This window comes from Moschus berezovskii, chromosome 8 (genome assembly GCF_049115385.1).
Source record: "Moschus berezovskii isolate FMDL1 chromosome 8, NW_MosBer_1.0, whole genome shotgun sequence".
Taxonomy (NCBI): Eukaryota; Metazoa; Chordata; class Mammalia; order Artiodactyla; family Moschidae; genus Moschus; species Moschus berezovskii.
Window position 1 is genome coordinate 60346549 of NC_142467.1, and position 25521 is coordinate 60372069.

General features: G+C 34.1%; 1 protein-coding gene and 1 non-coding gene across 6 annotated transcripts in view; one reads left to right on the top strand and one right to left on the bottom strand.

Annotated features, from left to right (window-relative positions):
- Positions 1-25521, bottom strand: part of ANKHD1 (ankyrin repeat and KH domain containing 1) — a 110212-nt gene that overhangs the window by 59354 nt on the left and 25337 nt on the right. For 4 of the 5 annotated variants that reach the window (XM_055430979.2, XM_088838617.1, XM_088838615.1 and 1 more), the window contains exons 2-10: positions 23834-23987; positions 15206-15362; positions 14337-14484; positions 13533-13680; positions 11591-11824; positions 9059-9153; positions 5131-5368; positions 4704-4895; positions 2929-3038 (exon numbers count right to left, since the gene is read on the bottom strand). In XM_055430979.2, coding sequence (XP_055286954.1) covers positions 2929-3038; positions 4704-4895; positions 5131-5368; positions 9059-9153; positions 11591-11824; positions 13533-13680; positions 14337-14484; positions 15206-15362; positions 23834-23987 — 1476 coding nt within the window. The remainder of the gene's footprint in view (positions 1-2928; positions 3039-4703; positions 4896-5130; positions 5369-9058; positions 9154-11590; positions 11825-13532; positions 13681-14336; positions 14485-15205; positions 15363-23833; positions 23988-25521) is intronic. The other variant, XM_088838618.1, reaches the window with a different exon arrangement.
- LOC129559712 (U6 spliceosomal RNA) lies at positions 20883-20989 on the top strand. Its single transcript, XR_008686643.1, has one exon. It is a non-coding gene; the product is annotated as a U6 spliceosomal RNA (small nuclear RNA).

Below are 25521 nucleotides of genomic sequence, written 5' to 3' on the forward strand. Positions count from 1 at the left end.
TAATGGAGTTTTTATTTCATTTTTGATTTCTAAAAGGAACATTTTAAATGGCTTATTTAAGACTACTAATCTCATTCAAAGGGTTTTAATAATGGACTACTGACATTTATGTAATTATTACAAAGTTAGACAAGTTACATATCAATTCATAATCTTCTAAATATGATCGACATTCAGTGGTGTTTTTTTTGTACTAAAAATATCTACAAATACTTTTTCACTTTAAATATTTTTAAAAGAAAAAATCAAGTCTCAAATAACTAAGATTCAAACGAGAACATGCACATATTTTGAGGATCTACCTGAAAAGCTCAAGTATATCATCAGTTCTGGCTGAAGATTTTTTAAAAAGCATTAAAAAGAAATTGTCTAGATTTCCTTTAAAACTAAGTTCTAAAGTATACCTCCTACACAAGTAGAATGAAAAGCCTTAAAAACTCTCAGTTTCATCTCAGAAAACAATAAAAGGAATTCAAATTGTTGCATTACATTTTTATAAAACTATAATTAACATCCTGATTCTGGTACAGAATATTTTAAAGAATGAGAGACTACAGCTTTTAAGCTCCTTTAAAAAACATATAATAACAAAACCTTGAATTGTGGCAAAAGTTAAAGCTCTAAAAACCTAAGAAAACATGAGGTTAGTCCAGATTGTGTTTCAAAGACTGACTTGTGAGTTCTTATTTAAAACTGAAGGTAAAAATAGCTACCCGCAAAATGAAGATTCTCAAAAAAAACCTATTTAACTTAAAGAACTACCAAACCTAGACATCAAGAACACATCTATAGGATCCAGAAATGTTAAACATCTCTACTCCATGCAATGGGAATATAGAGTTTTTCCAATTTCAATCCACAGTCCTAAACAGATACTAGGAGATGACAGAAAAGAACAAAGGACAAGAAAGCTGCTGCCTTTTTAGGTCCAGTTGGCAAGAATTAGCAGTCATTTTTCCCTCAGAATTCAAGGACTGATCTGCCTGCTTTATTCACTTCCTGTTAGTAGGCCATTCATTGCCCACCTCTGGCTTATAGTAAATCCTGAAATTATTTATAGGTTTTAAATATCAAACTTACTACACTTTTCCATACTTTCCACATTTTCTATAAAGAACAAGAATTGCTTTTTACAAATCAGGAAAACAACATTAAAATTGAAATATCTCTCCCCAGACAGCAAAAGCAGGAAACAGGAATACATTTTTTTTAATGGAAAATTATATATGAAATAATTCAAAAGTAGAAAAAAGGAAAAAGCTATGCACATGAAATTATTAGATCTAATAATTTATAACAGTGAAATATAAAAAGTAAAAGTTCAATAATAAGTGAATGATGGCTCATCAACTTGATGGAATATTATGACAAGTTATAAACATAGAGAATATGTAGCAATGAGGAAAAGATTACGATAGAACACACAGCTGGAAATTATAATCATAATTACATATAAATTGAATACAAAGATGGTTTACAAAATAGAAAACAATTACGTTAGAATAACAGCATTAGCTCTGTACTTAAGATATTTATCTAAGCCATTTTTAAATCTTATATTTTGAATGTAAAACAGTATGACAAATGAAAATCTATCTGCTTGTTTAATGAAATTCTTCTAAGGAACTTTAATCACAAGCAACTGACCTAATTACAGAAGACTATATGACATTTAAAAATATTTCATAACAAATTTTTAACTGTCAAAATCAGTAAGTTTTGCTCTACTTTATACTGTATTTAACAGGTAATTTTTGTTTTTCCTATTTAATATTTTTAGAAGAACTCCTAGCAAACAAGTTAAGGAGTGACTTTGCTATGGAAAAATGGAAGAACAATGAATTTTATAAGAACTCAGAGGATAAGAATACTAAATTTGCTTATAGTATCTAAGCTTTTATGCTCTACCCTATTTATTTCAAGTGCAATTCTTAATTTTTATAGATACCCAAAGCAATTCTTAGGGAAGGCAGAAGATTAAGATTTATTTAACATACCTGTCATAATTTTCAAACACAAAAATTACACTTCTTAGAAATTCTGGCAGATCCTCACTAATGAGAATGAATGCTAGCGTTATCATTACCATATTTAGTAGTAGTAGAAATCATGATAAACAAACAGCATAATTATATTATATACTTATTAGTAATTATTTTCCAACAATGTTCTGAGGGATTCTGGGAGGAACTGCTGTTATAAGAAATGGATTAAAAGACAATACTTAGAAAGTTTTCTCTATATAAGGGAAATTAGTAAAGTTGATTGTCTACAACATTTATAACTATGTGTGCCTCACACAAATTTTTAAGAAATACATAAAGGAATTGTGGAAGAAACTCCAGAAAGCAGTTCAAAATACTCTCACAAAAAGCAAACATTTCAGCAAGAAGCATAAACCTTCAAGTGGATATTATTTTACAATTTCCCATAGTTGTAAGGATTACACTTCTGAACCTGCCATCTAATTTGAAACTTTAAAAAGCCAAAATAGAAGATATTAAAAGAATAGAAAAAGAATGAAATGCTGTAATAATGTTGTTAGGAAGATGACAGTAGCTTCATTTTAAATGTCTAACTAATTAGAAAAACATAAGAAAATCACTCAGTGATTTGAAAGGTTATTCTATTCTGTAAACTTATCATTGCACTTATATATCTCATACAGAGCAGTTAAAAAGATTCAGGAATGTTAAATGGGACTGGGGTGAGAGGAAGAAAAGAAATAAATGGTTTTACCTAGAAAAAAACAGTATGCCCTTTTACAAATATTTAATAAATGCAACAACTAAGAACAAGTAGCCAGATTTTCAAGTTATTTTATATAAAGCATGAAAACTACTGATTTGCTTTACTAGTGTTTTCTAAATGTTAAAAATAAAGGAATTAACATTCATACAAAAATATGTGAAATTAAAAATCTCTTACTAAATCAGCCCCTGCTTGAAGTAAAACATCTGCAACATCCGTGTGTCCATTTTCACAAGCGTAGGTTAAAGCCGTGTCTCCTGTTGCTGTTGTAGCATGAACATTAGCACCTGGCAAGCAAAAAAAATTACACATTTATTCTGTGAATTTTAAAATTACATTAGATAATTAAATTTTATAATTTGGTCAAACTCATAAACTCTAAATATGAAAACATCAGAATATATTTTAAGAATCCTAATTTTCCTTTAAATATGCTTTGAAAAAATGCTTTTAGCCATAGAGAAAGAAACTATACCAAACAACTAAAAACTATAATAGTCTGTCTATATATCCCCAGTAATATATACTCTAAGAAATAAAAGAGCTGCTAAACAAAATATATCAGTTTTCAGAAATCATATTGGCAGTAGTTTTAGTTTCTTCTGAGACAATTTTATGAATACTTTTTATGATTACATAAAAAGTGATTCTCAAGCCATGAGACAGTTTCAGAAACTACCCACTTCAAATAAGCAAAAGTAGCTAAATGTGAGAATTAATGGTGATACGGTAGAAAAAGACAGTGTCAGGAGCTCTAAGTTTGAATATTGGCCCTGTCACTTATTAGTTTGATTTGCTTACAGAAACTATGTAACATGATTGTACATTAGTTTCTGTATCTATAAGATGTGTGTAATATTTCTTAATAGACCAGTGGCCAATGGTAATTAATAGAGATAACACATGAGCTGAGCAGAATGTCTGGTATCCAGTGATTCCTTAGTTAACATTATTTATTCCTTTTTTTAAAAGTCCCTTAACAATACCATGTGGGAAGAATGAAGACTGGTGAAGAAAGACTCTTGAATAGGACACAGACAATTACATAAAATAATGAGAGAACAGTAACTGAATAATACACATACAGATACTATCTATAGCAAATAATAATTTTTGAGCCAAGGAAGAGGTCAGCTTGTATGGTTGATTTGTGCAATGGTTCAAAATATAATCAATCATTCACACCATTAATGATCTGGATTAATAAATTATTTTAATAATAATTCAAAGGAAAAATTGATGCTGGTTATAATCAAATTAACAGTGAAAACCCAAAAAGGATCAATAAAGTTTTGCTAATATTTCATTTCCCTTTATACATTATCTCCTTATACATAAAGTTTTAAACAATTTATTAGTCATGGATTAAAAAAATCTATATTACTTTCAAAGGAAATATAAAGGCTTACATATGCCTGGATCGATTTTTTGATATATTCTTAACTTGCTCTATATAAAACTATATGTAAAAACACTGATTTCTTACTAGTACTTCACAATATATAAAGCACATATTATTTTATATAAAGACCAAATATTTCTGCCAAAAAAAATTATTTCCACCTTTTCATTCTTTTTTTTTGAGAAGAAATGTCAAGAAATGACATTATTAAATGTTATAGAGGTTATCAAATTATAACCTCCATGTCATCCCTATATTCTCTTACTGAAAGACTGTAGAAGGAGCTAATTTCTCCCCTTCAGAAACCACAAATCATTCAATGGAAAGAGAGGGTCAATGGGAAGTCTTACCATCACTAAGCAAACATTAACTACTTTATAAAACTTTTTTTTTTTTAGACATTTTTGGAGATTTAAAAGCCTAAGACGAGAGTTAAACTGTGGAGCTGCCTTTCAACCTTTGTAGAAATGAAAAAAAATGAGTTAACTGTTAAAGTTATGAAAGGCAATATAAAATTCTTTCTCTAAAAGGTGTTTTTAAAGCCACATACCAGCAGCCAGTAAGTATTTAACCAACTCCAGGTGTCCCTCCTGAGAAGCCTCCATCAGAGGTGTGGAGCAGCCAAGTTCTATGTCAGCCCCTGCCTTAATCAGGAAGTCTGCAACTTCAGAAAAACCTCCACAGCAAGCCAACGTCAGAGCAGTTTCTTGGGTTTCTTCTGTCTGAGCATTTATATTTGCTCCTGGGGAAAGCATAAAAATAGATAAAACTATAGTTACAAAAGACTTACAATAAAGTGTTCTGATTTCTGATAATTATCTCTTATTTTTTCTGTTTCTGGTCTTCCACCCAGGGTATTGAAAACTTATTTTATCATCAATGCAAACAATATCTCAGTTGTAATAAACTTCAAGGATACTGCACAAAAATTCAAAGGAAATTGATTTTTTTTAATTAAAGAAGTAGAACTATTTTACCTTGTGCTAAGAGTAATGCCACCATCTCTTCATGTCCCTCCCGAGCAGCTTCCATCAAAGGAGTATATCCTTCATCATTAACTTCTTCAAGATTTGCTCCCCTTTCAATAAGTAGAGCTGCCAATTCAACATGTCCTCCACAGGCAGCCAGCGTTAACGGTGACTCGAATGAATCTGCAGGCATATTCACTTGAGCACCACTATCCAAAAGCAAACGTGCTACCTCTACATGTCCATCCTGCAGATTTTCAGAAGTAAAACAAGAAGAAAGGAATTTTTGTTTTGATATTTTTTAAGTGGGAGAAGAAAAGCAACAGATTGTGGAAAGACAGGAGGGAAGAAAAGGAGAGGCAGCTTAGATGCATATATATTATCATACCCATCTGAGAAGTTTTGCAATTTGTCTTATCAAAAGTCCATTAAAATTATTTTACCTTAGAGTAAGCCCAAAATTTTCCACAAGAATCAGACTTGCTACATACAGTTACAATTTCAAATAATTTTTAATTTCTACATTCTCTGAAGTTCAAAAAACTATTAAATCCATAGTCAACAGTAACTCAAAATAAAATAATTACTATTTATACTACAGCCAGGGTCAAATACAGCTATAGCCTCAAACTTAAGAAATTGTGTTAGATCTTAAAAAACAAAGACCGAGAAAAAATAACAACAAATTCTGTGAAGTCATTACCACTTGGGATTATATCACCAAGGTAAATCCCTGTGGACTGATACTATTCTATATTTTTTCTCATCACTAGCTTGCTGTAATAAGGCAAAGAATTTTACAAAGACGCAAAAATTCAGTTCAGTTCAGTTGCTCAGTCGTATCCGACTCTCTGTGACCCCATGAATCACAGCACGCCAGGTCTCCCTGTCCATCACCAACTCCTGGAGTTCACTCAAACTCATGTCCCTAGAGTCGGTGATGCCATCCAGCCATTAGTCACTTGTAAATAATTTTACCATGAGCCTATCTGCATAGATAGGCAATTAATAAAATATTCTCATGGAGGTATCCATTCTACGCCTTTATCATCATAAATACATTTCTTTAGTTTCAAATTCTTTGCTTCAAAATTTTATGGGTTTTAACTCCTGTGGCAAATAAAGATAGAGCTGGTATGCTGTTCTTTATTTAAAAAAATGACCCAAATATTGCTAATGAAAAGTAAAGAGAGAAAAATAAGGTTTTATAAGGTTGGGAAACTCTTTTACTGAAGAACTAATGAAAGAAACCTTACATATTAGGTTTCAGTTTCTATCTAGAGTTTTATTATACTTAACTGAATAAGTTAGTTATAATCACTTTAGCTTTAATGTGAACAAATACTTCACATTAAAATAAAACACATTTTTACCAAATTCTTATATTGAATTATTTGGTGTCTGAAATATACACCTAATTTAAAACAAAATAAGGATTTATGAGTGTCCACAAATCAGGGAACTACTATTGCACCCAGCTTCTCTATGTTTCCAAGAAACTGTTTTGTATGAATTTAATTTCTGAAGATTCTTTGTATATTCTGCTAACATATCTAGAATACAGACCTTAAAAGAGAAATTGTGCTAAGAACTTTTTAAATTTTAATGAACAGTATTATTTCTAACAAAGGAAAAAAGAATACAAAAATAAAATTAAAAAAGAATAATCCACTCTTTAAAAAAAAAATCTGACCATATTTTACTCACATTGTTATGCAACTCTAATCATCATCCATCTTCCAAATTTTTCAATTTCCTAAAATGAAACTCTGTCCCCATTAAACACTAAGTCCCCATTCCTCCTCCCACCTCCCCCAGGCCCCTGGGCATCTAACAATGTACTAAAAACAATCAACTCTTCAGCTTTCTCGATGGCTCAGTGGTAAAGAATCCACCTGCCAATGCAGGAAACATGGGTTCGATCCCTAGTCTGGGAAGATCCCATGTGCCACAGAGCAACTAAGCCTGTGTGCTACAACTACTGAGCTTGTGCTCTAGAGCCAAGGAGCCACAAGTACTGAAGCCAGCATGCCCTAGAACCCATGTTCTGCAACAAGAGAAGCCACAACAATGAGAAGCCCATGCACTGCAATTACAGAGTAGATCCTGCTCACCTCAACTAGAGAAAAAGACCGTGCAGCACTGAAGAACCAGAGCAACCAAAAATAAATAAATAAAATAATAATAATCCACTCTTAAAGGCCTAATATCATCATTAGATTTTTTTTTTTAATTCTAAGAATTCAGTCTTAGCCATTGAGCAGTAGCTGGGATTGGACTTACCCTCCTATCATAAACTATAAAAATTGGAATAAAACTACTAGAGGCACTGGACAGCAACCAAGCTAGGGTTAGAAAGAAGGAAGCATATGAGATAAGTGCTACATTCACTCTAACTTTTTCTCTTCAGGCATCTTCCAAACCATGGTCCAAGGAAATAAAGCCTAAACAAAGAGTGAACATCTTTAGGACCAAAGAGTTAAGGACCTAGGAGTAAAAGTGACGCTGAAATTAAGCCTCAATAGGATCAGGGTGATTCACTGGTAATTTAACTACCTGATTGAACAGAATTTAACAGTCTTAAAAGGACAGGATAATCCAGAGCCTTGAAAAGGGATCATCTACAGCATTTTTGTTTACAATAAAAAACAATTAGACATATCAAGAAGCAAGAAAAGGTGACTGACCTCAAGACATAAAATAATAAAAACTGACCCAGAATTGAATCAGATATACAAGATAGAAGAAAAGAACTTCAAAACAACTATTACACTGCCTGTGTGCAGCAATGAATACTCAGTGCAGCCAAAAATAAATAAATAAAATTTAAAAAGAATAGAAAAACAGAGAAAAATCAGTGAAACCAAAAACTGAAGGCTCATCATTAAGTTCATATGCAATCTAAAGGAACCCTGAATAGCCAAAACCAACGTGAAAAAGAAAAACAAAGCTGGAGGACTCATACTTCCTGATGTCAAAACTTAAACATAGCTACAATAATTACAACTTTGTGGTTCTGATTAAAGACAAACACACAGGCCAATGAAACAGAATAGAGAGACTAGAAATAAACCCTGCATGTATAGTCAAATAATTTTTGATAAGAGTGTCAAGATGATTCAAATGGGAAAAGTCAGTCTTTCTAACTTTGATGCTGGGAAAACCAGATAGTCACATGCATAAGCATGAAATTTAACACTTAACCTAATATCATATACAAATTTACTCAAAATGGATTAAAAACCTAAATAAAAAGCTAAAACTATAAAACTTTTAGAAGAAAACACAGGACTAATGCTTCATGAAACTGGATTTGGCAATGACTTCTTGGATATGGTATCAAAGGCACAGGAAACAACAACAAAAATAGATGAAATGGACTTTTGAAAAACAAACTAACAAAAGCACAACTTTTGTGCACAAAAGGACGCTATGAACAGAGTAAAAGGGCAGTCCATGAAATGAGAGAAAATATTTATTATATATCTGATAAGGAATTAAGATCCAGACAATATAAAGAACTTCTAATATTCATCAACAAAAAACAAGCTAATTCAAGAATGGGCAAAGGATTTGAAGAGATATTTCTCTAGAAGATATACTGCCATGGAAAACAGTATGGTGGTGGTAATCCTCTTAATTATATTTATGATATGTGTATTTTACCATGATGAAAAGTTGGGAAGAAAATAAAAGTATATGAGTGTACTGGAAATAACATAGCTAAGCCTGCCTTTTGTATGATGTCCTACATCAGTAGATTTACTACGAAAAGCTAAACACTGCACACATCCCCTTCAGTCTCTAATAACGTACAAAATTTTCAGATTCTTCACCATCTCATAATAATTTTCCCAGAAAACAGTAATAATTCTCAAAGGCTTAAATACATATGACTCTTTCGTCCCATATAATCTCAAGTGCCATTTAAAATTACCATGCAAGCCTCCATTAAGGCAGTGTGCATCTCATCTGTTTTGTGCTCTTGATCTGCACCAGCATCAAGCAGAAAGCGAACCATGTCCAAATGGCCTTAAAAAAAGAAGAAAACAAATTTTAAAACTATATTTCTCAAGAACTATCAATTTAATATATAAGTATTAAAATGGGAAATATTTTTCTTTCGGATGTCTATACAAAAATTTATAAGAGAACTTATTTTGCATTCAATAAATCAACAACAATTGTACAAAGCCAATCCAAAATAGTAAGCAGGCTCTCATCAAGGTCTTATCTAGGTTTTAAAGATCAAATTAGTCCAAAGCACATTAATTCAAGCTAGGTAAAGCAATATAAAATGATAATACTTATACTTTGATTTAATCTATATAAACTATAAATCAAAACACTGAAATAAAACAGAATGCCAAGTAAAGTATGTTTGGATCATATTTTTCAGAAAAAAAGCTTTAAAATAATAACCATAAACTCACTGTGGCAATGAGCAGGCACAGAAAACTCCATTTAAAATAATTTCAACCTTCTTGATACATTTAGTATATAAAAAGCCTTAATAGTCAGTAAGAAAAAGACAAACACTCCAGTAGAAAAATGGATGAAGGACATGAAATGGCAATTCAAAAAAAAGAAATGAAAATGAATATTAAACTGATGAAAAATATATTAAACCTTCCTACTAAACAAATGCAAATTAAAATGAGACACCATTTTTTTACTATCAAAATGGCAAATATTAAAAAGAATGATAATACCCAGTGTTGGTGAGGGTGTAGGGTGGGGTAAAGGGCACTCTCAAACACTGCTGGTGGGAGTGTAAATTGGTTCAACCTTTCTAGAAGGCAATTTGGCAATATGTATCAAAAGCCTTAAAAATGTCCATACCCTTTGACCCAGCAATTCCACTTCCAGGAATTTATCCTAAGGAAATAATCAGAGATTAGGCAAAGATGTCTGCACAAGGATGTTATCACAGTGTTTTTAATAATAGTGAAAAACTGGGAACAATTCAAGTGTCCAACAATAGGCAATTATGGTGCATCCATTTGATGTATTGGCAGAGATTGATAATTCCCTACCCAATATCCATTCTTTCATTTTCATCCTGATTTCATCTCAGTGGCAACATGCCTGACTAAATGACTACATTTTCCAGCCTCCCTTGCTGCTATGTGTAGCCAATGAGATGTAGGAGGGACTTACAAGCAGAACTTCCAGGAAGACTCCTTAAAGGTAACTTACTAAATTGGAAGGCATTCCTCATTTTGCCCTTACCCCCTCCATCCTTCCTAGAATATGGATTGCTGGAGCCCTAGCTACCATCTTTGAGCATAGATAATAGGTAACCTTGAGAACAGAAATCACATACTAGGATGGTGGAGCAGAAAACCAGAATGCTGATATCTTAATAAAAATGGAACTGCCTTTTTAGTTCTATATAGCCTATTTTTGTAACTTTTTAAATTTTTTTAAATCCACGCCGCTTGCAGGATCCTAGCTCTCCCACCAGGGATCGAACTTGGCACTTGGCAGTGAAAGCATGGAGTCCTAACCACTGGACTATCAGAGAATTCCCAGAATTGTTTTATATAAATGAGAATAAGCTTCTCTTTTGTTCAAATCATTATTAATTTAGGTTTTGTAATGAAAACAGCCAAATCTACTCCTAATTAAAATAGTGAAACACCATGTGAATATCAAAAGTTGTACTATAAAAATACTGATTGAGATGGGGAAGTGTTCGCGATGTATTGCTAAATAAAATAAGCAGACTATAAAATTGTTTAGTTTTTTAAATGTATATTTACATTTTGACCTGTGGACAATGTGGAAGATTAGGGTACAGTCAAAAATCCACATCACAGTTGGCCCTCTGTATCCATGGTTCCATATCCGAGGATTCAATCAGCTTTGAACTGTTTAGTACTACAGTACATATTTATTGAAAAAAATCCATATGTAAGTGAACCTGTGCAGTTCAAACCCATGTTGTAAGAGTCAAGTGTATATACATTTGTTTATAAATATACCTAAAAAACACACTGGAAGTAACTATACTATTGTTTATATGCTTTTTAAATATTTAGATAGTAACATTATATGTCATTGTAAAATTTCTTTACACTATTCAGTTTTTTAGGATTTATATATCATGTGACTATTATTATTTGAGTGTATATTATTTTTGAAATAAAGATTGGAAAAATCATATAAAACAAAAGTTATTAAAGAATGGAAATCCTCTAAGTCTGTGCTAAGAATTCTGGTTGACTTTACAGTTAGTTGAGTAAATTTTGAATTAAAATAATAAGAAAACATATACTATGAAACTATACTATAGGAAATACAGGCTAAAATGGACTTTCTATATAATGTCTTAGAAGCTAGATCATTTTATAACACAGGGAAACTATAAACAATAAAAAATTAACTCATATTCAGTATCCAAATATTTAAATATTCAAAGTTACTATGAAAAAACTCTATAAACATATATACATTTATAGAGTACCTTTGTAGCATGCAAGTGTAAGAGCACTTTCTTTGAATTCGTTAGAATGAGTGTTGATGCCTGCCCCATGCTCTAGAAGAACTCTTGCAACTTCCACATGACCTGCACTGGCTGCTTCCATTAAGGGGGTATGTCCATTTTCATTATGATCTTCTATATTTGCACCTTCATTAAGTAGCACTTTCACAATATCAACAAATCCTCCAGCACAGGCATAAGTTAATGCAGTGTTGCCTAACAAAAAGAAATTAAAAATTATGATAAAACTGATACAATTTCTATTATACCACTGCTCTAGTTCTATCGCTTCAATTACCTTACATAAACCACTAGAATTATTATCTCAAGTTTTTCATTGTATTGGTTAGAAGCATCATCTGAATTTTATCACTAATTAAAAGGCTTATCATAAATGGGCCAATTTACCTCTCTTCATATTTCCTTAGCTTGTAAAATAAGACTGTCATCTTGAAAAATTACTTCAATATATTTTAAAATAAAATATTCTAATACATCACTCAAAGTATTGCTTTTTCTTACAACACTATACAACTTAGAAACACTTAACATTTTCTATGTGTATTCATTTCTTAATTTTCTTTTACCTCTCCTTTATACATTTACTCATAAGACAACTCATTGTTTTAGATACATTTTCTTTCTGAAATGTATGTTTAGCCTACATTTATGAGACCCAAGGAGACAGAAATAAATCTCCCTTAGCTTAATTCCTTCAAAATAAAAATTTATTTAAAAGGTCATTATTCTTTGATCTGCCACTTATTTCTTTCCTGATTTGTTTTGAGGACCTTTATTATTAAAGGGAGTAGGGAAATGGTTTAACTACCCAATAGTATGAGACTGAAGAAGGCTGTTTTAAAGGTTCAACAAGAAAACTAAAAGCCAAAGTTGTACACAATTCAACTGTTTTAACAGTCTCAGACATTAAGGATATTAAGTTTACTACAACTATGGCAAAGTGGTCAGCAAAGTGACCTACAATCCCTTCTAAGAAGTCGTGATCATTTAAAAATAAATTAGTTTGCATTTAACATTTATTTAAGTATGCTAACATATACTCACGGAGAAGGCAATGACAACCCACTCCAGTACTCTTGCCTGGAAAATCCCATGGACCTCGGAGGAGCCTGGTGGGCTGCAGTCCATGGGGTCGCTGAGAGTCGGACACGACTGAGCGACTTCACTTTCACTTTTCACTTTCATGCACTGGAGAAGGAAATGGAAACCCACTCCAGTGTTCTTGCCTGGAGAATCCCAGGAGTGGGGGAGCCTGGTGGGCTGCCGTCTATGGAGTCGCACAGAGTCGGACACGACTGAAGCGACTAAGCAGCAGCAACATATACTCAAATGTCACTTAATGGAACACTAATATGCTTTCATTATTGAAACTGTTTTTTAAACCATATGCTTGCTTGAGATTTAGGAATCTCATTACTAAATGTATACCTACTGCAACTCAAGACATATGACCAAGAGTTACAAAGAACCTTACCAGAGTAGCTTTCATGTTGCCAGGAAAATACCTTATTAATAAATGCATTCTGTACACTTGACATAAAAAACTATAAGGTTTTGACTCTCAGGTTAATATACACAAGATAGTTGGTACTTAAATGAGATAAAGAATTCTGAAAGATACTGTTCATAAATTTGCCTCTTTAAACATTATATATCACTGTGGCAAAGAAACTGTCCCCAGCAGAAAAACTGTCAATCCTGATCAAACAGAATGTAAGAGTATTCCAAAGACTTCTGAAGATAACAAATTAATCTATATTTTACTCAGAGATTCTAAACAATGGCTACGATTTTTCTGTATATTTACAACCAACTATCCCTAGGAATCAAATTTTTATCTCTCAGGTTATAGTTATTCATATCAATTTATTTTCCTCAAATGAACACATAATTTTTGACATACCTGTTGCAGACTGTGAGTTGACATCTGCATCATGAAGAAGTAACAATTTCACAATATCTAAATAACCTCCACTGGATGCCGCCATTAGGGGAGTTATATCTCCTTTATTCCCTCTGTCTTCAACATTAGCATGCATAGCAAGCAATACCTTTAAAACACATAGGCACACGGAGAGAAACTGTCAATTCTTACAATTAATAGTACTCTAGGTAATATACTGAATCTGGGAAGATACTCGTTTAGAATGGAGACAAGTAAAAATAAAACTAATCACCTTTGGGGAAAATTATGCTAGTGTTCACTACTCAAAACATGGTTAGATGTTATATTTTACAATACCATTACATATGAATCTTTAAGTAAGATAGGTAATCATATAACCATCCAATTATAAAATTTAACTGCTACTGTCAAAAAAATTGTATTATGCTTAGGATTATCTAGCAAGAGAACAGCAAACCTATTCACAAGACAGAAACTAACTGGTAAACACATGGCTATTTCCCAATATTGCTCTAACAGGAAAAAACAAACTAAAAAGAATTGGGATAATCCAGATGGAATGAAAGTAAATCAACATTTTTCATTATAGTTGTATATTATTTCTAATGGCAAGTTAAAAAATGGAGCATGCCAAGTTGCATGCACAGAGAACAAAAATTATTTATGTATCAATTTCTATTTAACCTACTGCCAAAAAGGAAAGACCCTGGTCTCTAATGATTATTTTTTTCTTAATGATAAAAATAAATAAAACATCAAAACCTTCCACAATTCTGATCACTAGAGATTACTTCTGCTTACTTGTGCTAATTCATAATACCCAGCTGAACAAGCCAAACACAACAGGCTTTCTCCTTCTTCAGTATGTTCATTTACACTTCTGCCTTCATCTAGCAGTTTACGAACAGCATTCACATCCCCATCAGAACAAGCTTCTGCCAGACTGCGACTGAAAACAAACCAACACAGAAAAACTCAAGGTCCTATGATAATGAATTGTATTAAATATATACAGTTAGTCATACAAAGAAAAATGCTGATATTGTAAGAAAAAATTATTTGAACATTTATTTGCATACTAATCTTTCATGTACGTGGAGCAAGCCAGAAAGTAATAAGTAAATGTGAAAACAGCTGTCATTTTTATCTTCCAAAATGTCTTAACATATTGTCATGTCATATTAAGTTTTAAATAAACTGTATAAAGCATTAGATGCACAAGTTTTTAAACTAATGTTATGATTCCCAAAGATGTATTTAAATTTAAAATTTTACTCGGTAATAGTGAGGTGAGTAGAGGTAATAGAAGATGAAAATCTAAATAAAATTTTTATTGCAGAATGACTAACAAAATCGGTGAGTCTCTAACTTTAATGTGCATACAAACAACCCATGTTTCTTGTTAAAATGTAGATTCTGATTCAGTAGATCCAAGTGGGGTCTGAAATTCTACATTTCTAATAAGTTCTCAGGTGTGCTGATGCTGCTAGTTCCAAGCACCATGTTTGAGTAGCAAGGACCTAGATTACTGCATTAGCAACCCATTTCATTTATTTTTACTCAGGCAGTCAGTTTAGAGTTTCAACTATAACCTTTGGAGTAAGTAACTTCGTTAGAAATGAAAATCAGATACAGAATTGAATACTCAGCAGAAGTCATTAAACACATACGTGTCTACTTGTCCTGCATTGTGACTGTTTTCAGCCCTCATCCGTGTCAGTGCAGCGGCAGCTTCATCCAGTGCACAACTTACTGAGGATGTCAGTCTTCGGAGTACCTCAGGATCTGCAAAGGCTTTACCATCAGCAGTTGACAATTTGCCAATTCCTTCAGTGTGCATCAATTAGATGGTGCAGGAAAAGAAGAAGCATAAATGTATAAATTGTAATTACATTTCTAAACACTATTATCTAGGGCAAAATGCATATGTAAGGCTGACAATTTCAATTTTGCCACTAATGTCAAAAGGCCATTCATAACTACCTATGTTTTAGTCTTTTCATCTTTACAATTCACATAATACTAATTTGTCCTCTACCTAACTCCAAATATAACTTAATGCTTACTGTAAAAAAATGGATGAGATTTCTATCAAAGTATAATTACAGCATCAGATCTAGAGTATAAGATCCTATCTATTTTTAGTAGTAATGAAAGAGATATTCTTTAATATTACAACAAACAATCCAACAGTTTCTTCCTTTGATTGAACAGCTACCTAGAACCATTTTCTGGGTAAACATGGTAAACTAAAATAAATTATCATATTTTACATTTATTATGTGCTTTTAAATGTGCCAGACAGAAAGGAATAAAACCTAGCTATTGTCCTTACAGAGCTCACAATCTGGTTGGTCTAGGCTGCCAATAAATCTTTTTCTCTAGATTCAGTGAGGAATCAGTAACAGAAAACTTTGTTGATAATATCACCACCTGTTACTGATGAAAATGAGAGGAAAATAACCAATAGAAATGTATAGAAAAAAAAAAAAAGAAGGGAAAATTGCACAGTAAGAGAAAAAATAGACACTGTGATGCTATCCAATTACAACAGTATGATAGTATGATATCTGCATAGAAAAATAATTCTGTCAAGTATATATAATAGAGCCCCCAAGATCCTGGATTTTTTGTGAACTCAATATATGACAAAGGTGACACTTCAAATCAATGGAGATAAGAGAGGTTATTTCCTACACACTGTTCAGAAGTTGGCTATTTGAAAATTAGGTAAGATCTGAAATTTACTCCATTTACAAAAATAAAAACCAGGTAGACTGAAATGAAATCTGAAAAGTACTATTACACTATGTAGTATTCTTCTATTGCTGATGTTAAGGAGGATTTTCTAACCATGAGACCAAATCACAAAAGCTATAAAGTAAAAAAATCAGTAAATGTGATATTAAACATGTTTATTTTCAATAAAAATTTCTATATAATTAAAGGCACCACAAATAAAATTAAGGCAAAATAAAAACTGGAAAAATTAACACACAATTAATTTATATCATTTATAAAGAACTACCACATAACTTGTTGATACTATTGACTGAACACAAACTATGAAATTGACCAAAAGAACAAAGGTGTGAGGCCCTTTCAAACAGTTCATAGGAAGGTATACTGACATAAACTTGACATTTCTATTGATAAAAGTTATCAAAATTTTGAATGCAAAAATATCCTCTGACCTAGCAGTATCACCTTCTAAAACTCTGTCCTATGAAGATACTTGCACAAGCAAAAAAGTTATAGATATATATGGATATAAACTACAGCAGCATTTGTGATATTAAAAAAAATGGAAATAACCTAAAAATATCAACATATATTATAGAAGGACGAACACAATAAATTAAGTGAAAAAAAGTGAAGTTGCTCAATCGTGTCTGACTATTTGTGATTCCATGGACCATAGCCTACCAGGCTCCTCCGTCCATGGGATTTTCCAGGCAAGAATAACTGGAGTGGGTTGCCATTTCCTTCTCCAGGGGATCTTCCTGACCCAGGGATCGAACCCAGGTCTCCCGCATCGTAGGGAGACACTTTACCATCTGAGCCACCAGGGAAGTCCAAAAAAGGAAAATGAAAAAAGGAAAATTATGATTTGTTAATATAAACCTATTTAACTTAAAAAAATCATGTATATTCAAATATACATGTGTATTTATATAACTGCAAGTGAAAGTCTGAAAGTATATGTAAATCTTGACAAGTATATGTAAACCTTTACAAATAAATACATCTCATTGTGTTTTCAGTCAGTTCAGTTCAGTCGCTCAAATGTTTCCTACTCTGCAACCCCATGAACTGCAGCACGCCAGGCCTCCCTGTCCATCACCAACTCCCAGAGTTTACACAAACTCATGTCCATTGAGTCGGTGATGCCATTCAGCCATGTCATTCTCTGTCGTCCCCTTCTCCTCCTGCCTTCAATCTTACCCAGCATCAGGGTCTTTTCAAATGAGTCAGCTCTTCGCATCAGGTGACCAAAGTACTGGAGCTTCAGCTTCAGCATCAGTCCTTCCAATGAATATTCAGGACTGATTTCCTTTAGGATGGACTGGTTGGATCTCCTTGCAGTCCAAGGGACTCTCAAGAGTCTTCTCCAACACAACAATTCAAAAGCATCAATTTTGGCACTCAGCTTTCTTTAGAGTCCAACTCTCACATCCATACATGACTACTGGAAAAACCATAGCCTTGACTAAACGGAACTTTGTTGGTAAAGTAATATCTCTGCTTTTTAACATGCTGTCTAGGTTGGTCATAACTTTTCTTCCAAGGAATAAACGTCTTTTAATTTCATGGTTGTAGTCACCATCTGCGGGCTTCCCTGGTGGCTTAGAGGTTAAAGCGTCTGCCTCCAGTGCGGGAGACCCGGGTTCGATCCCTGGGTCGGGAAGATCCCCTAGAGAAGGAAATGGTAACCCACTCCAGTATTCTTTCCTGGAGAATCCCATGGATGGAGAAGCCTGGTAGGCTACAGTCCACGGGGTCGCAAAGAGTCGGACACGACTGAGCGACTGAACATAACAGTCACCATCTGCAGTGATTTTGGAGCCCAAAAAAATAAAGTCTGCCACTGTTTCCACTGTTTCCCCATCTATTTACCATGAACTGGATGCCAAGATCTTAGTTTTCTGAGTGTTGAGCTTTAAGCCAAAATTTTCACTCTCCTCTTTCACTTTCATCAAAGATTCTCTTTAGTTCTTCACTTTCTGTCATAAAGGTGGTGTCATCTGCGTATCTGAGGTTATTGATGTTTCTCCCGGCAATCTTGATTCCCACCTGTGCTTCTTCCAGCCCAGTGTTTCTCCTGATGAACTCTGCATATAAGTTAAATAAACAGGGTGACAATATATAGCCTTGACGTACTCCTTTTCCTATTTGGAACCAGTCTGTTGTTCCATGTCCAGCTCTAACTGTTGCTTTATCACCTGCATACAGATTTCTCAAGAGGCAGGTCAAATGGTCTGGTATTCCCATCTCTTTCAGAATTTTCCAGTTTGTGGTGATCCACACAGTCAAAGGCTTTGGCATAGTCAATAAGCAGAAGTAGATGTTTTTCTTGAACTCTCTTGCTTTTTCGATGATCCAGCGAATATTGGTAATTTGATCTCTGGTTCCTCTGCCTTTTCTAAATCCAGCTTGAACATCTGGAAGCTCACGGTTCACAAATAGTTGAAGACTGGCTTGGAGAATTTTGAGCATTACTTTACTAGCATGTGAGATGAGTGCAATTGTGCAGTAGTTTGAGCATTCTTTAGCATGGCCTTTCTTTGGGATTGGAATGAAAACTGACCTTTTCCAGTCCTGTGGCCACTGCTGAGTTTTCCAATTTTGCTGGCATATTGAGTGCAGCACTTTCACAGCATTATCTTTTAGGATTTGAAATAGCTCAAATGGAATTCCATCACCTCCACTAGCTTTGTAGTGAGGCTTTTTTTTTTTTTAATTTATTTTATTGGAGGTGTAGTGGTGCTTTCTAAGGCCCACTTGACTTCACATTCCAGGATGTCTGGCTCTAGGTGAGTGATCACACCATCGTGATTATCTGGGTCGTGAACATCTTTTTTGTACAGTTCTTCTGTGTATTCTTGCCACCTCTTCTTAATATCTTCTGCTTCTGTTAGGTCCATACCATTTCTGTCCTTTATTGAGCCCATCTTTGCATGAAATGTTCCCTTGGTAGCTCTAATTTTCTTGACAAGATCTCTAGTCTTTCCCATTCTATTGTTTCCTCTATTTCTTTGCATTGATCACTGAGGAAGGCTTTCTTATCTCTCCTTGCTATTCTTTGGAACTCTGCACTCAAATGGGTATGTCTTTCCTTTTCTCCTTTGCCTTTTGCTTCTCTTCTTTTCTCAGCTATTTATAAGGCCTCCTCAGACAACCATTTTGCCTTCCTGCATTTCTTTTTCTTGGGGATGGTCTTGATCACTGCCTCCTCTACAATGTCACGAACCTCTGTCCATAGTTGTTCAGGCACTCTATCAGATCTAATCCCTTGAATCTATTTCTCACTTCTACGTATAAGCATAAGGGACTTGATTTAGGTCATACCTGAATGGTCTAATGGTTTTCCTCACTTTCTTAAATTTAAGTCTGAATTGGGCAATAAGGAGTTCATGATCTGAGCCACAGTCAGCTCCTGGCCTTGTTTCTGCTGACTGTATTGAGCTTCTCCATCTTTGGCTGCAAAGAATATAATCAATCTGATTTCAGTATTGACCATCTGATGATGTCCATTTGTAGAGTCTTCTCTTATGTTGTTGGAAGAGGGTGTTTGCCATGACCAGTGCGTTCTCTTGGCAAAACTCTATTAGCCTTTGTCCTTCATTCTGTACTCCAAAGCCAAATATGCCTGTTACTCCAGGTGTTTCTTGACTTCCTACTTTTGCATTCCAGTCCCCTATAAAGACAAGGACATCTTTTTTGGGTGTTAGTTCTAGAACATCTTGTAGGTCTTCATAGAACCGTTCAACTTCAGCTTCTTCAGCATTACTGGTTGTGGCATAGACTTGGATTACTGTGATAATGAATGCTTTGCCTTAGAAACAAAGAGAGATCATTGTGGTGATTTTGAGATTGCATCCAAGTACTACATTTCGGACTTTTTTTTTTTGACGATGATAGCTACTCCATTTCTTCTAAGGGATTCTTGCCCACAGTAATAGATATAATGGTCACCTGAGTTAAATTCACCCATTCCAGTCCATTTTAGTTTGCTGATTCCTAAAATGTCAACATTCACTCTTGCCCTCTCCTGTTTGACAATTTCCAATTTGCCTTGATTCATGGACCTAACATTCTAGGTTCCTATGCAATGTTGCTCTTTACGGCATCGGACCTTGCTTCCATCACCAGTCACATCCACAACTGGGTGTTGTTTTTGCTTTAGCTCCGTCTCTTCATTCTTTCTGGAGTTATTTCTCCACTCTTCTCCAGTAGCATATTGGGCACCTACCGACCTGGGGAGTTCATCTTTCAGGGTTCTATCTTTTTGCCTTTTCATACTGTTCATGGGGTTCTCAATGCAAAACTACTGAAGTGGTTTGCCATTCCCTTCTCCAGTGAACCACATTTTGTCAGAACTCTCCACCATGACCCATCTGTCTTGGGTGGCCCTATACAGCATGGCTCATAGTTTCATTGAGTTATACAAGGCTCTGGCCCATGTGATTTTGTATTATATATTACATTTATAATTTAGAAAAGAATTTTTAAAAATTCTTGAAATGGCCTTAATTATATATATTTTTTAATCTCAAAGAAACTTAAAGTAAAAAATATTTTCAACTTTTTTTTTCAGTTAAAATAGTGTCAAGAATTTTGTCTTTAGTGCTCACTTCAGCAGCACATATACTAAAACTGGAACAATACAGAAAAAATTAGCATGGCCCTTGTGCAAGGATGACATGCAAATTCATGAAGTGCTTCATAATTTTAGACCTACATGTAAGATCAGAAACTATAAAACTCTTAGAGGAAAACATAGGCAGAACATTTGATGACATAAATCAAAGCAAGAGTCTCTATGATCCACCTCCTAGAGTAATGGAAATAAAAACAAAAATCAACAAGTGGGACCTAATTAAACTTAAAAGCTTTTACACAGCAAAGGAAAGTATAAACAAGGTGAAAAGACATCCCTCAGAATAAGAGAAAATAACAGTAAATGAAACAATTGATAAAGGATTGATTTCCAAAATATACGAGCAGCTCATACAACTCAATACCAGAAAAACAAACAACCCAATCAAAAAGTAGGAAAAAGACATAAACAGACATTTCTCCAAAGATGTACAGGTAGATGACTAACAAACACATGAAAAGATGCTCAACATTGCTCATTATTAGAGAAATGCAAATAAAAATTACAATGAGATATCACCTCACACTGGTCAGAATGGCCATCATCAAAAAGTCTACATACAATAAATGCTGGAGAGAGTGTGGAGAAAAGGGAACCCTCTTGCACTGTTGGTGGGTATCAATGTAAATTGATTTAGCCACTATGGAACAGTATGGAGATTCCTTAAAAACTAGGAATAAAACCACCATATGACTGAGCAATCCCACTCCTAGGCATGCCCTGAGGAAACCAAAACTGAAAAAGAAACATGTACCCCAATGTTCATTGAAGCACTATTTACAATAGTGAGAACACAGAAGCAACCTAGATGTCCATCAACAGATAAATGGATAAAGAAGTTGTGGTACATATACACAGTGGAATATTACTTGGCCATGAAAAGGAACGCATCTGAGTCAGTTCTAATGAGGTGGATGAACCTAGAGCCTATTATACAGAGTGAAGTAAGTCAGAAAGAGAAAAATAAATATATTAACACATATAAATGGAATCTAGAAAGATGGTACAGATGAATTTATTTGGAGGGCAGCAATGGAGAAACAGACATAGAGAACAGACTTATTGACATAGGGTGGGGGGAGGAAGGAGAGGAGAGGACGCATGGAGAGAGTAACATGGAAACTTACGAACTCAAAACAGGGCTCTATATCAACCTAGAGGGGTGGGATGGGGAGAGAAATGAGAGGAAGGTTCAAGAGGGAGGGGACATATGTATACCTATGACTGATTCATGTTGATGTTTACAAAATCTGTGAAGCAATTATCTTTCATTAAAAAATTAAAAAAAAATTTTAAATATATTTATAAAGAAAAAATCTATCTTTAGAAGTCTAGTAATATTTAACACATTCTCATAATTGAAAACAAACATAAACCTAAAAATTCCTCTTAAATGTTACAGGCTCATGCAATGTCCAAAAAAACAAATGAAAATACTAATGCACAAAAAGAAAGTATTCATTATACAACTGACTTGGACAGGGATTCGAAAGTACATTTTAAAAAACATTTGATAGGGACTTCCCTGATGATCCAGCAGTTAAAAATCTTGCAACGCAGGGGATGAGAGTTTGATCCCTGGTGGGGGGATTAAGATCCCACATGCAGGGTACCACAACTATCGAGCCCAGCAGACAGAAGCCCGCATGCAGCAATGAAAAGCCTAGGAGCCACAACAAAGACACTGGAGCCAAAAGAAAAGGAGAAAACACCTGTAAATTCTTCTAGATTAAATTCTTATGTATGTGTAATGTACACATATATTTACATTAAATAAATAAATATAGGGATAAGATTGGATGGCATCATGGACTCAATGAACATGAATCTGAGCAAACTCCAGGAGCTAGTGAAGGACACGGAAGCCTAGTGTGCTGTAATCCATGGTGCCGCAAAGAGTCAGACACAACTGAGCAATTGAACAACAACAATAAAAGAAAGAAATATCATACAAAGTAAACATATCTCAAAAGCAATATACAAAGATTAGAAAAAGATAACTTCCCTCTTAAAACAATTTTAGGAAATGAAAGGCTTTCATTATAGTGTGATGGAAATTTTGTTAGGCAAATTGTGAGACGGTTTTAGAATATAAAATAGTTACTTATTATAGAAGTACATATTACTTTGAGAAAGCATGCTTATCACAGAGTTTTCTGTTGCTTCAAAACAAGAAATGGACACAGTTTGGTAAATTCTGGTCCAATTTTGTGTTCAATTTTTATTTAAATGTCTTCTAAGTAAAAAAAAAGGCAATCTGCAATTAAGTTACAGACTAAAGTCAGTAATCATGTGCACAGTTCCCTAAATCAGCTAAAAGACTCATAATTTGATGGATTCAATTTACCTCATACATTTTAATTTTACAATGTAACTGGTAATAAGTTTTCCTTAATAACTAGCTACTTACCTAATACTTTAAAAATGCTAGTGTTATTGTATAGCAGGGAACTATATTCAATGTCATGCAGTAAACCATAATGGAAAAGAATACATATATATATATATATATGACTGAATCACTTTGCTGTATACCTGAAACTAACACAACACTGTAAATCAACTATACTTCAATTTTAAAAAAAGTTAGTGCTGAGCCTAGAAATCACTCATTGAGTACTTTCAAGCAATAATTTTTTAAACAAAATGTGAACATTTTCTTTAGGAAATTTTTAAAAAACCGTAAGTTTTACAGACTTCAAACTTTATATAGTATATAATTTGGTGATAATCTTGTATAACTTTGAATAGAGATGGAGTCTTTTGTTTTTTTTGCTGCTCACAGGATCTTAGTTCCCTCACCAGGAATGGAATCCGGGCCCTTGGCGGTGGAAGTGTGGAGTCCCAACCATGACCACCAGGGAGTTCTCTGGAGTCTTTTAAAGAGATGAGAAAGAGAAAAGAAAAAATAAAGTACCTGCTGCTTCCAGCAAGGCTTCTAGTCGTGCCTGTGTCTCTGGATCCACAGTGCGTAAGTCTGCTCCTTCTGCAGTGCTTGATAAGAATATCTCTGATGTTGTTTTAAGCACTGGGTTATCCAAATCTTCTTGGTCCAAAATAAATGATTCAACCTGTTTATGAATTAAAGATGCAATGTTCATAAAGCTGATCTTAATATAGTTAGAATACTACAATTGAAGGTCATAGGACTTCTGATTTGGAATTTAAACATAACCAAATAAATTACTGCAAAAACAGACTTTGGGGAGGAACTCTGAGGGAGCCTCCTGACTATCTGCTTATCTTCAGACACACCAGCTTCAAGTTTCCTGGAGAGCAATGAATCTTCTGTGCCCACCACAGAGCCTGAAAAGCAGCATTTTTAAAATGAAACAAGTACATCAACACAGCCTAGGAAGACATATACAGGACTAGATAGTAAAAAGACTAGATAACATAAACAGGTCATTGAGATATAGTTTCTCCTCTCTTCCAATCAATATAGTCAATTCTGACTCTTACACTAAAGAAAAGAATATTTAATCCACTGTCAAATATCTTAAGTGCTCTAGACAGGAAAACTTTATTAGGTTAGGAATAATAGCCATTTGTTCACTGCTCTATCCTCAAGCCTATGAATTTCTTCTATACAGTAGTTATTCAATACAACTTTGTTGAATGAATAGCATAAGTAAAATTAACTTATAAAAATGAACATGCAACCCTATAATTTTAAATTAACTCTAAATTTTCCTACCAAATAAAATATGTACAACCTTTTTGGGAAGCAATTTGGAAAAATCAATCAAAATGCTTTAAAAAGCACTTCTCTGATCCAATAATTTCATTTAAAGAAATCTCTAAGAATCTACCTGGGCTTCTCTGGTGGCTCAGTGGTAAAGAATCTACCTGCTAGTGCATGAAACACAGGTTTAATCCCTGGTCTGGGAAGATCCCACATGCCCCAGAGCAACTAAGCCCTTTCGACACAACTAACTAGAGCTAGTGCTGTAGAGCATGCAAGACACAACAACGCAAACTGCGCGCTCTAGAGCCCATGCTCCACAACAAAAGAAGCCACCACAATGAGAAGTCCAAGCCCGCGCCAACTAGCGAGTAGCCCCCGCTCGCCCACAACTGGAGAAAAGCATGTACAGCAGCATCAAAGACCCAGCACAGTCAAAAAAAAGAAAAAGAATCCGCCCGCAATGCGGGAGACCTGAGTTCAATCCCTGACTCGGGAAGATACTCCGAAGAAGCAAAGGGCAACCCCTTCCAGTGTTCTTGCCTGGGAAATCCCATGGACAGAGGAGCCTGGGGGTCTGCAGTCCATGGGATCGCAAAGAGTCGGACACGACTAAGCCAATAACACTTCCACTTCCATCTTTAAAAAATTATCTGAATGCCAGGAAAAAATGTGCAGGGATGTTCACTGAAGCATTAACTAAAATTCCAAAAATGAAGTAAAAAAAACTACAATAGAGGATTTGGTAAGTACATTTTGTACATTCATAGGATGGACCACTATGCAGTCATTAAGAATAATATTTTTGAAGCATGTTTAATGGCACAAGTCATAAAATTAAGTGAAAACCACAAGATTTAAGAGTACAATATTTTGCAAAAAGTATGTATATATATGTATGCAAAGAAGATCATAAGAGT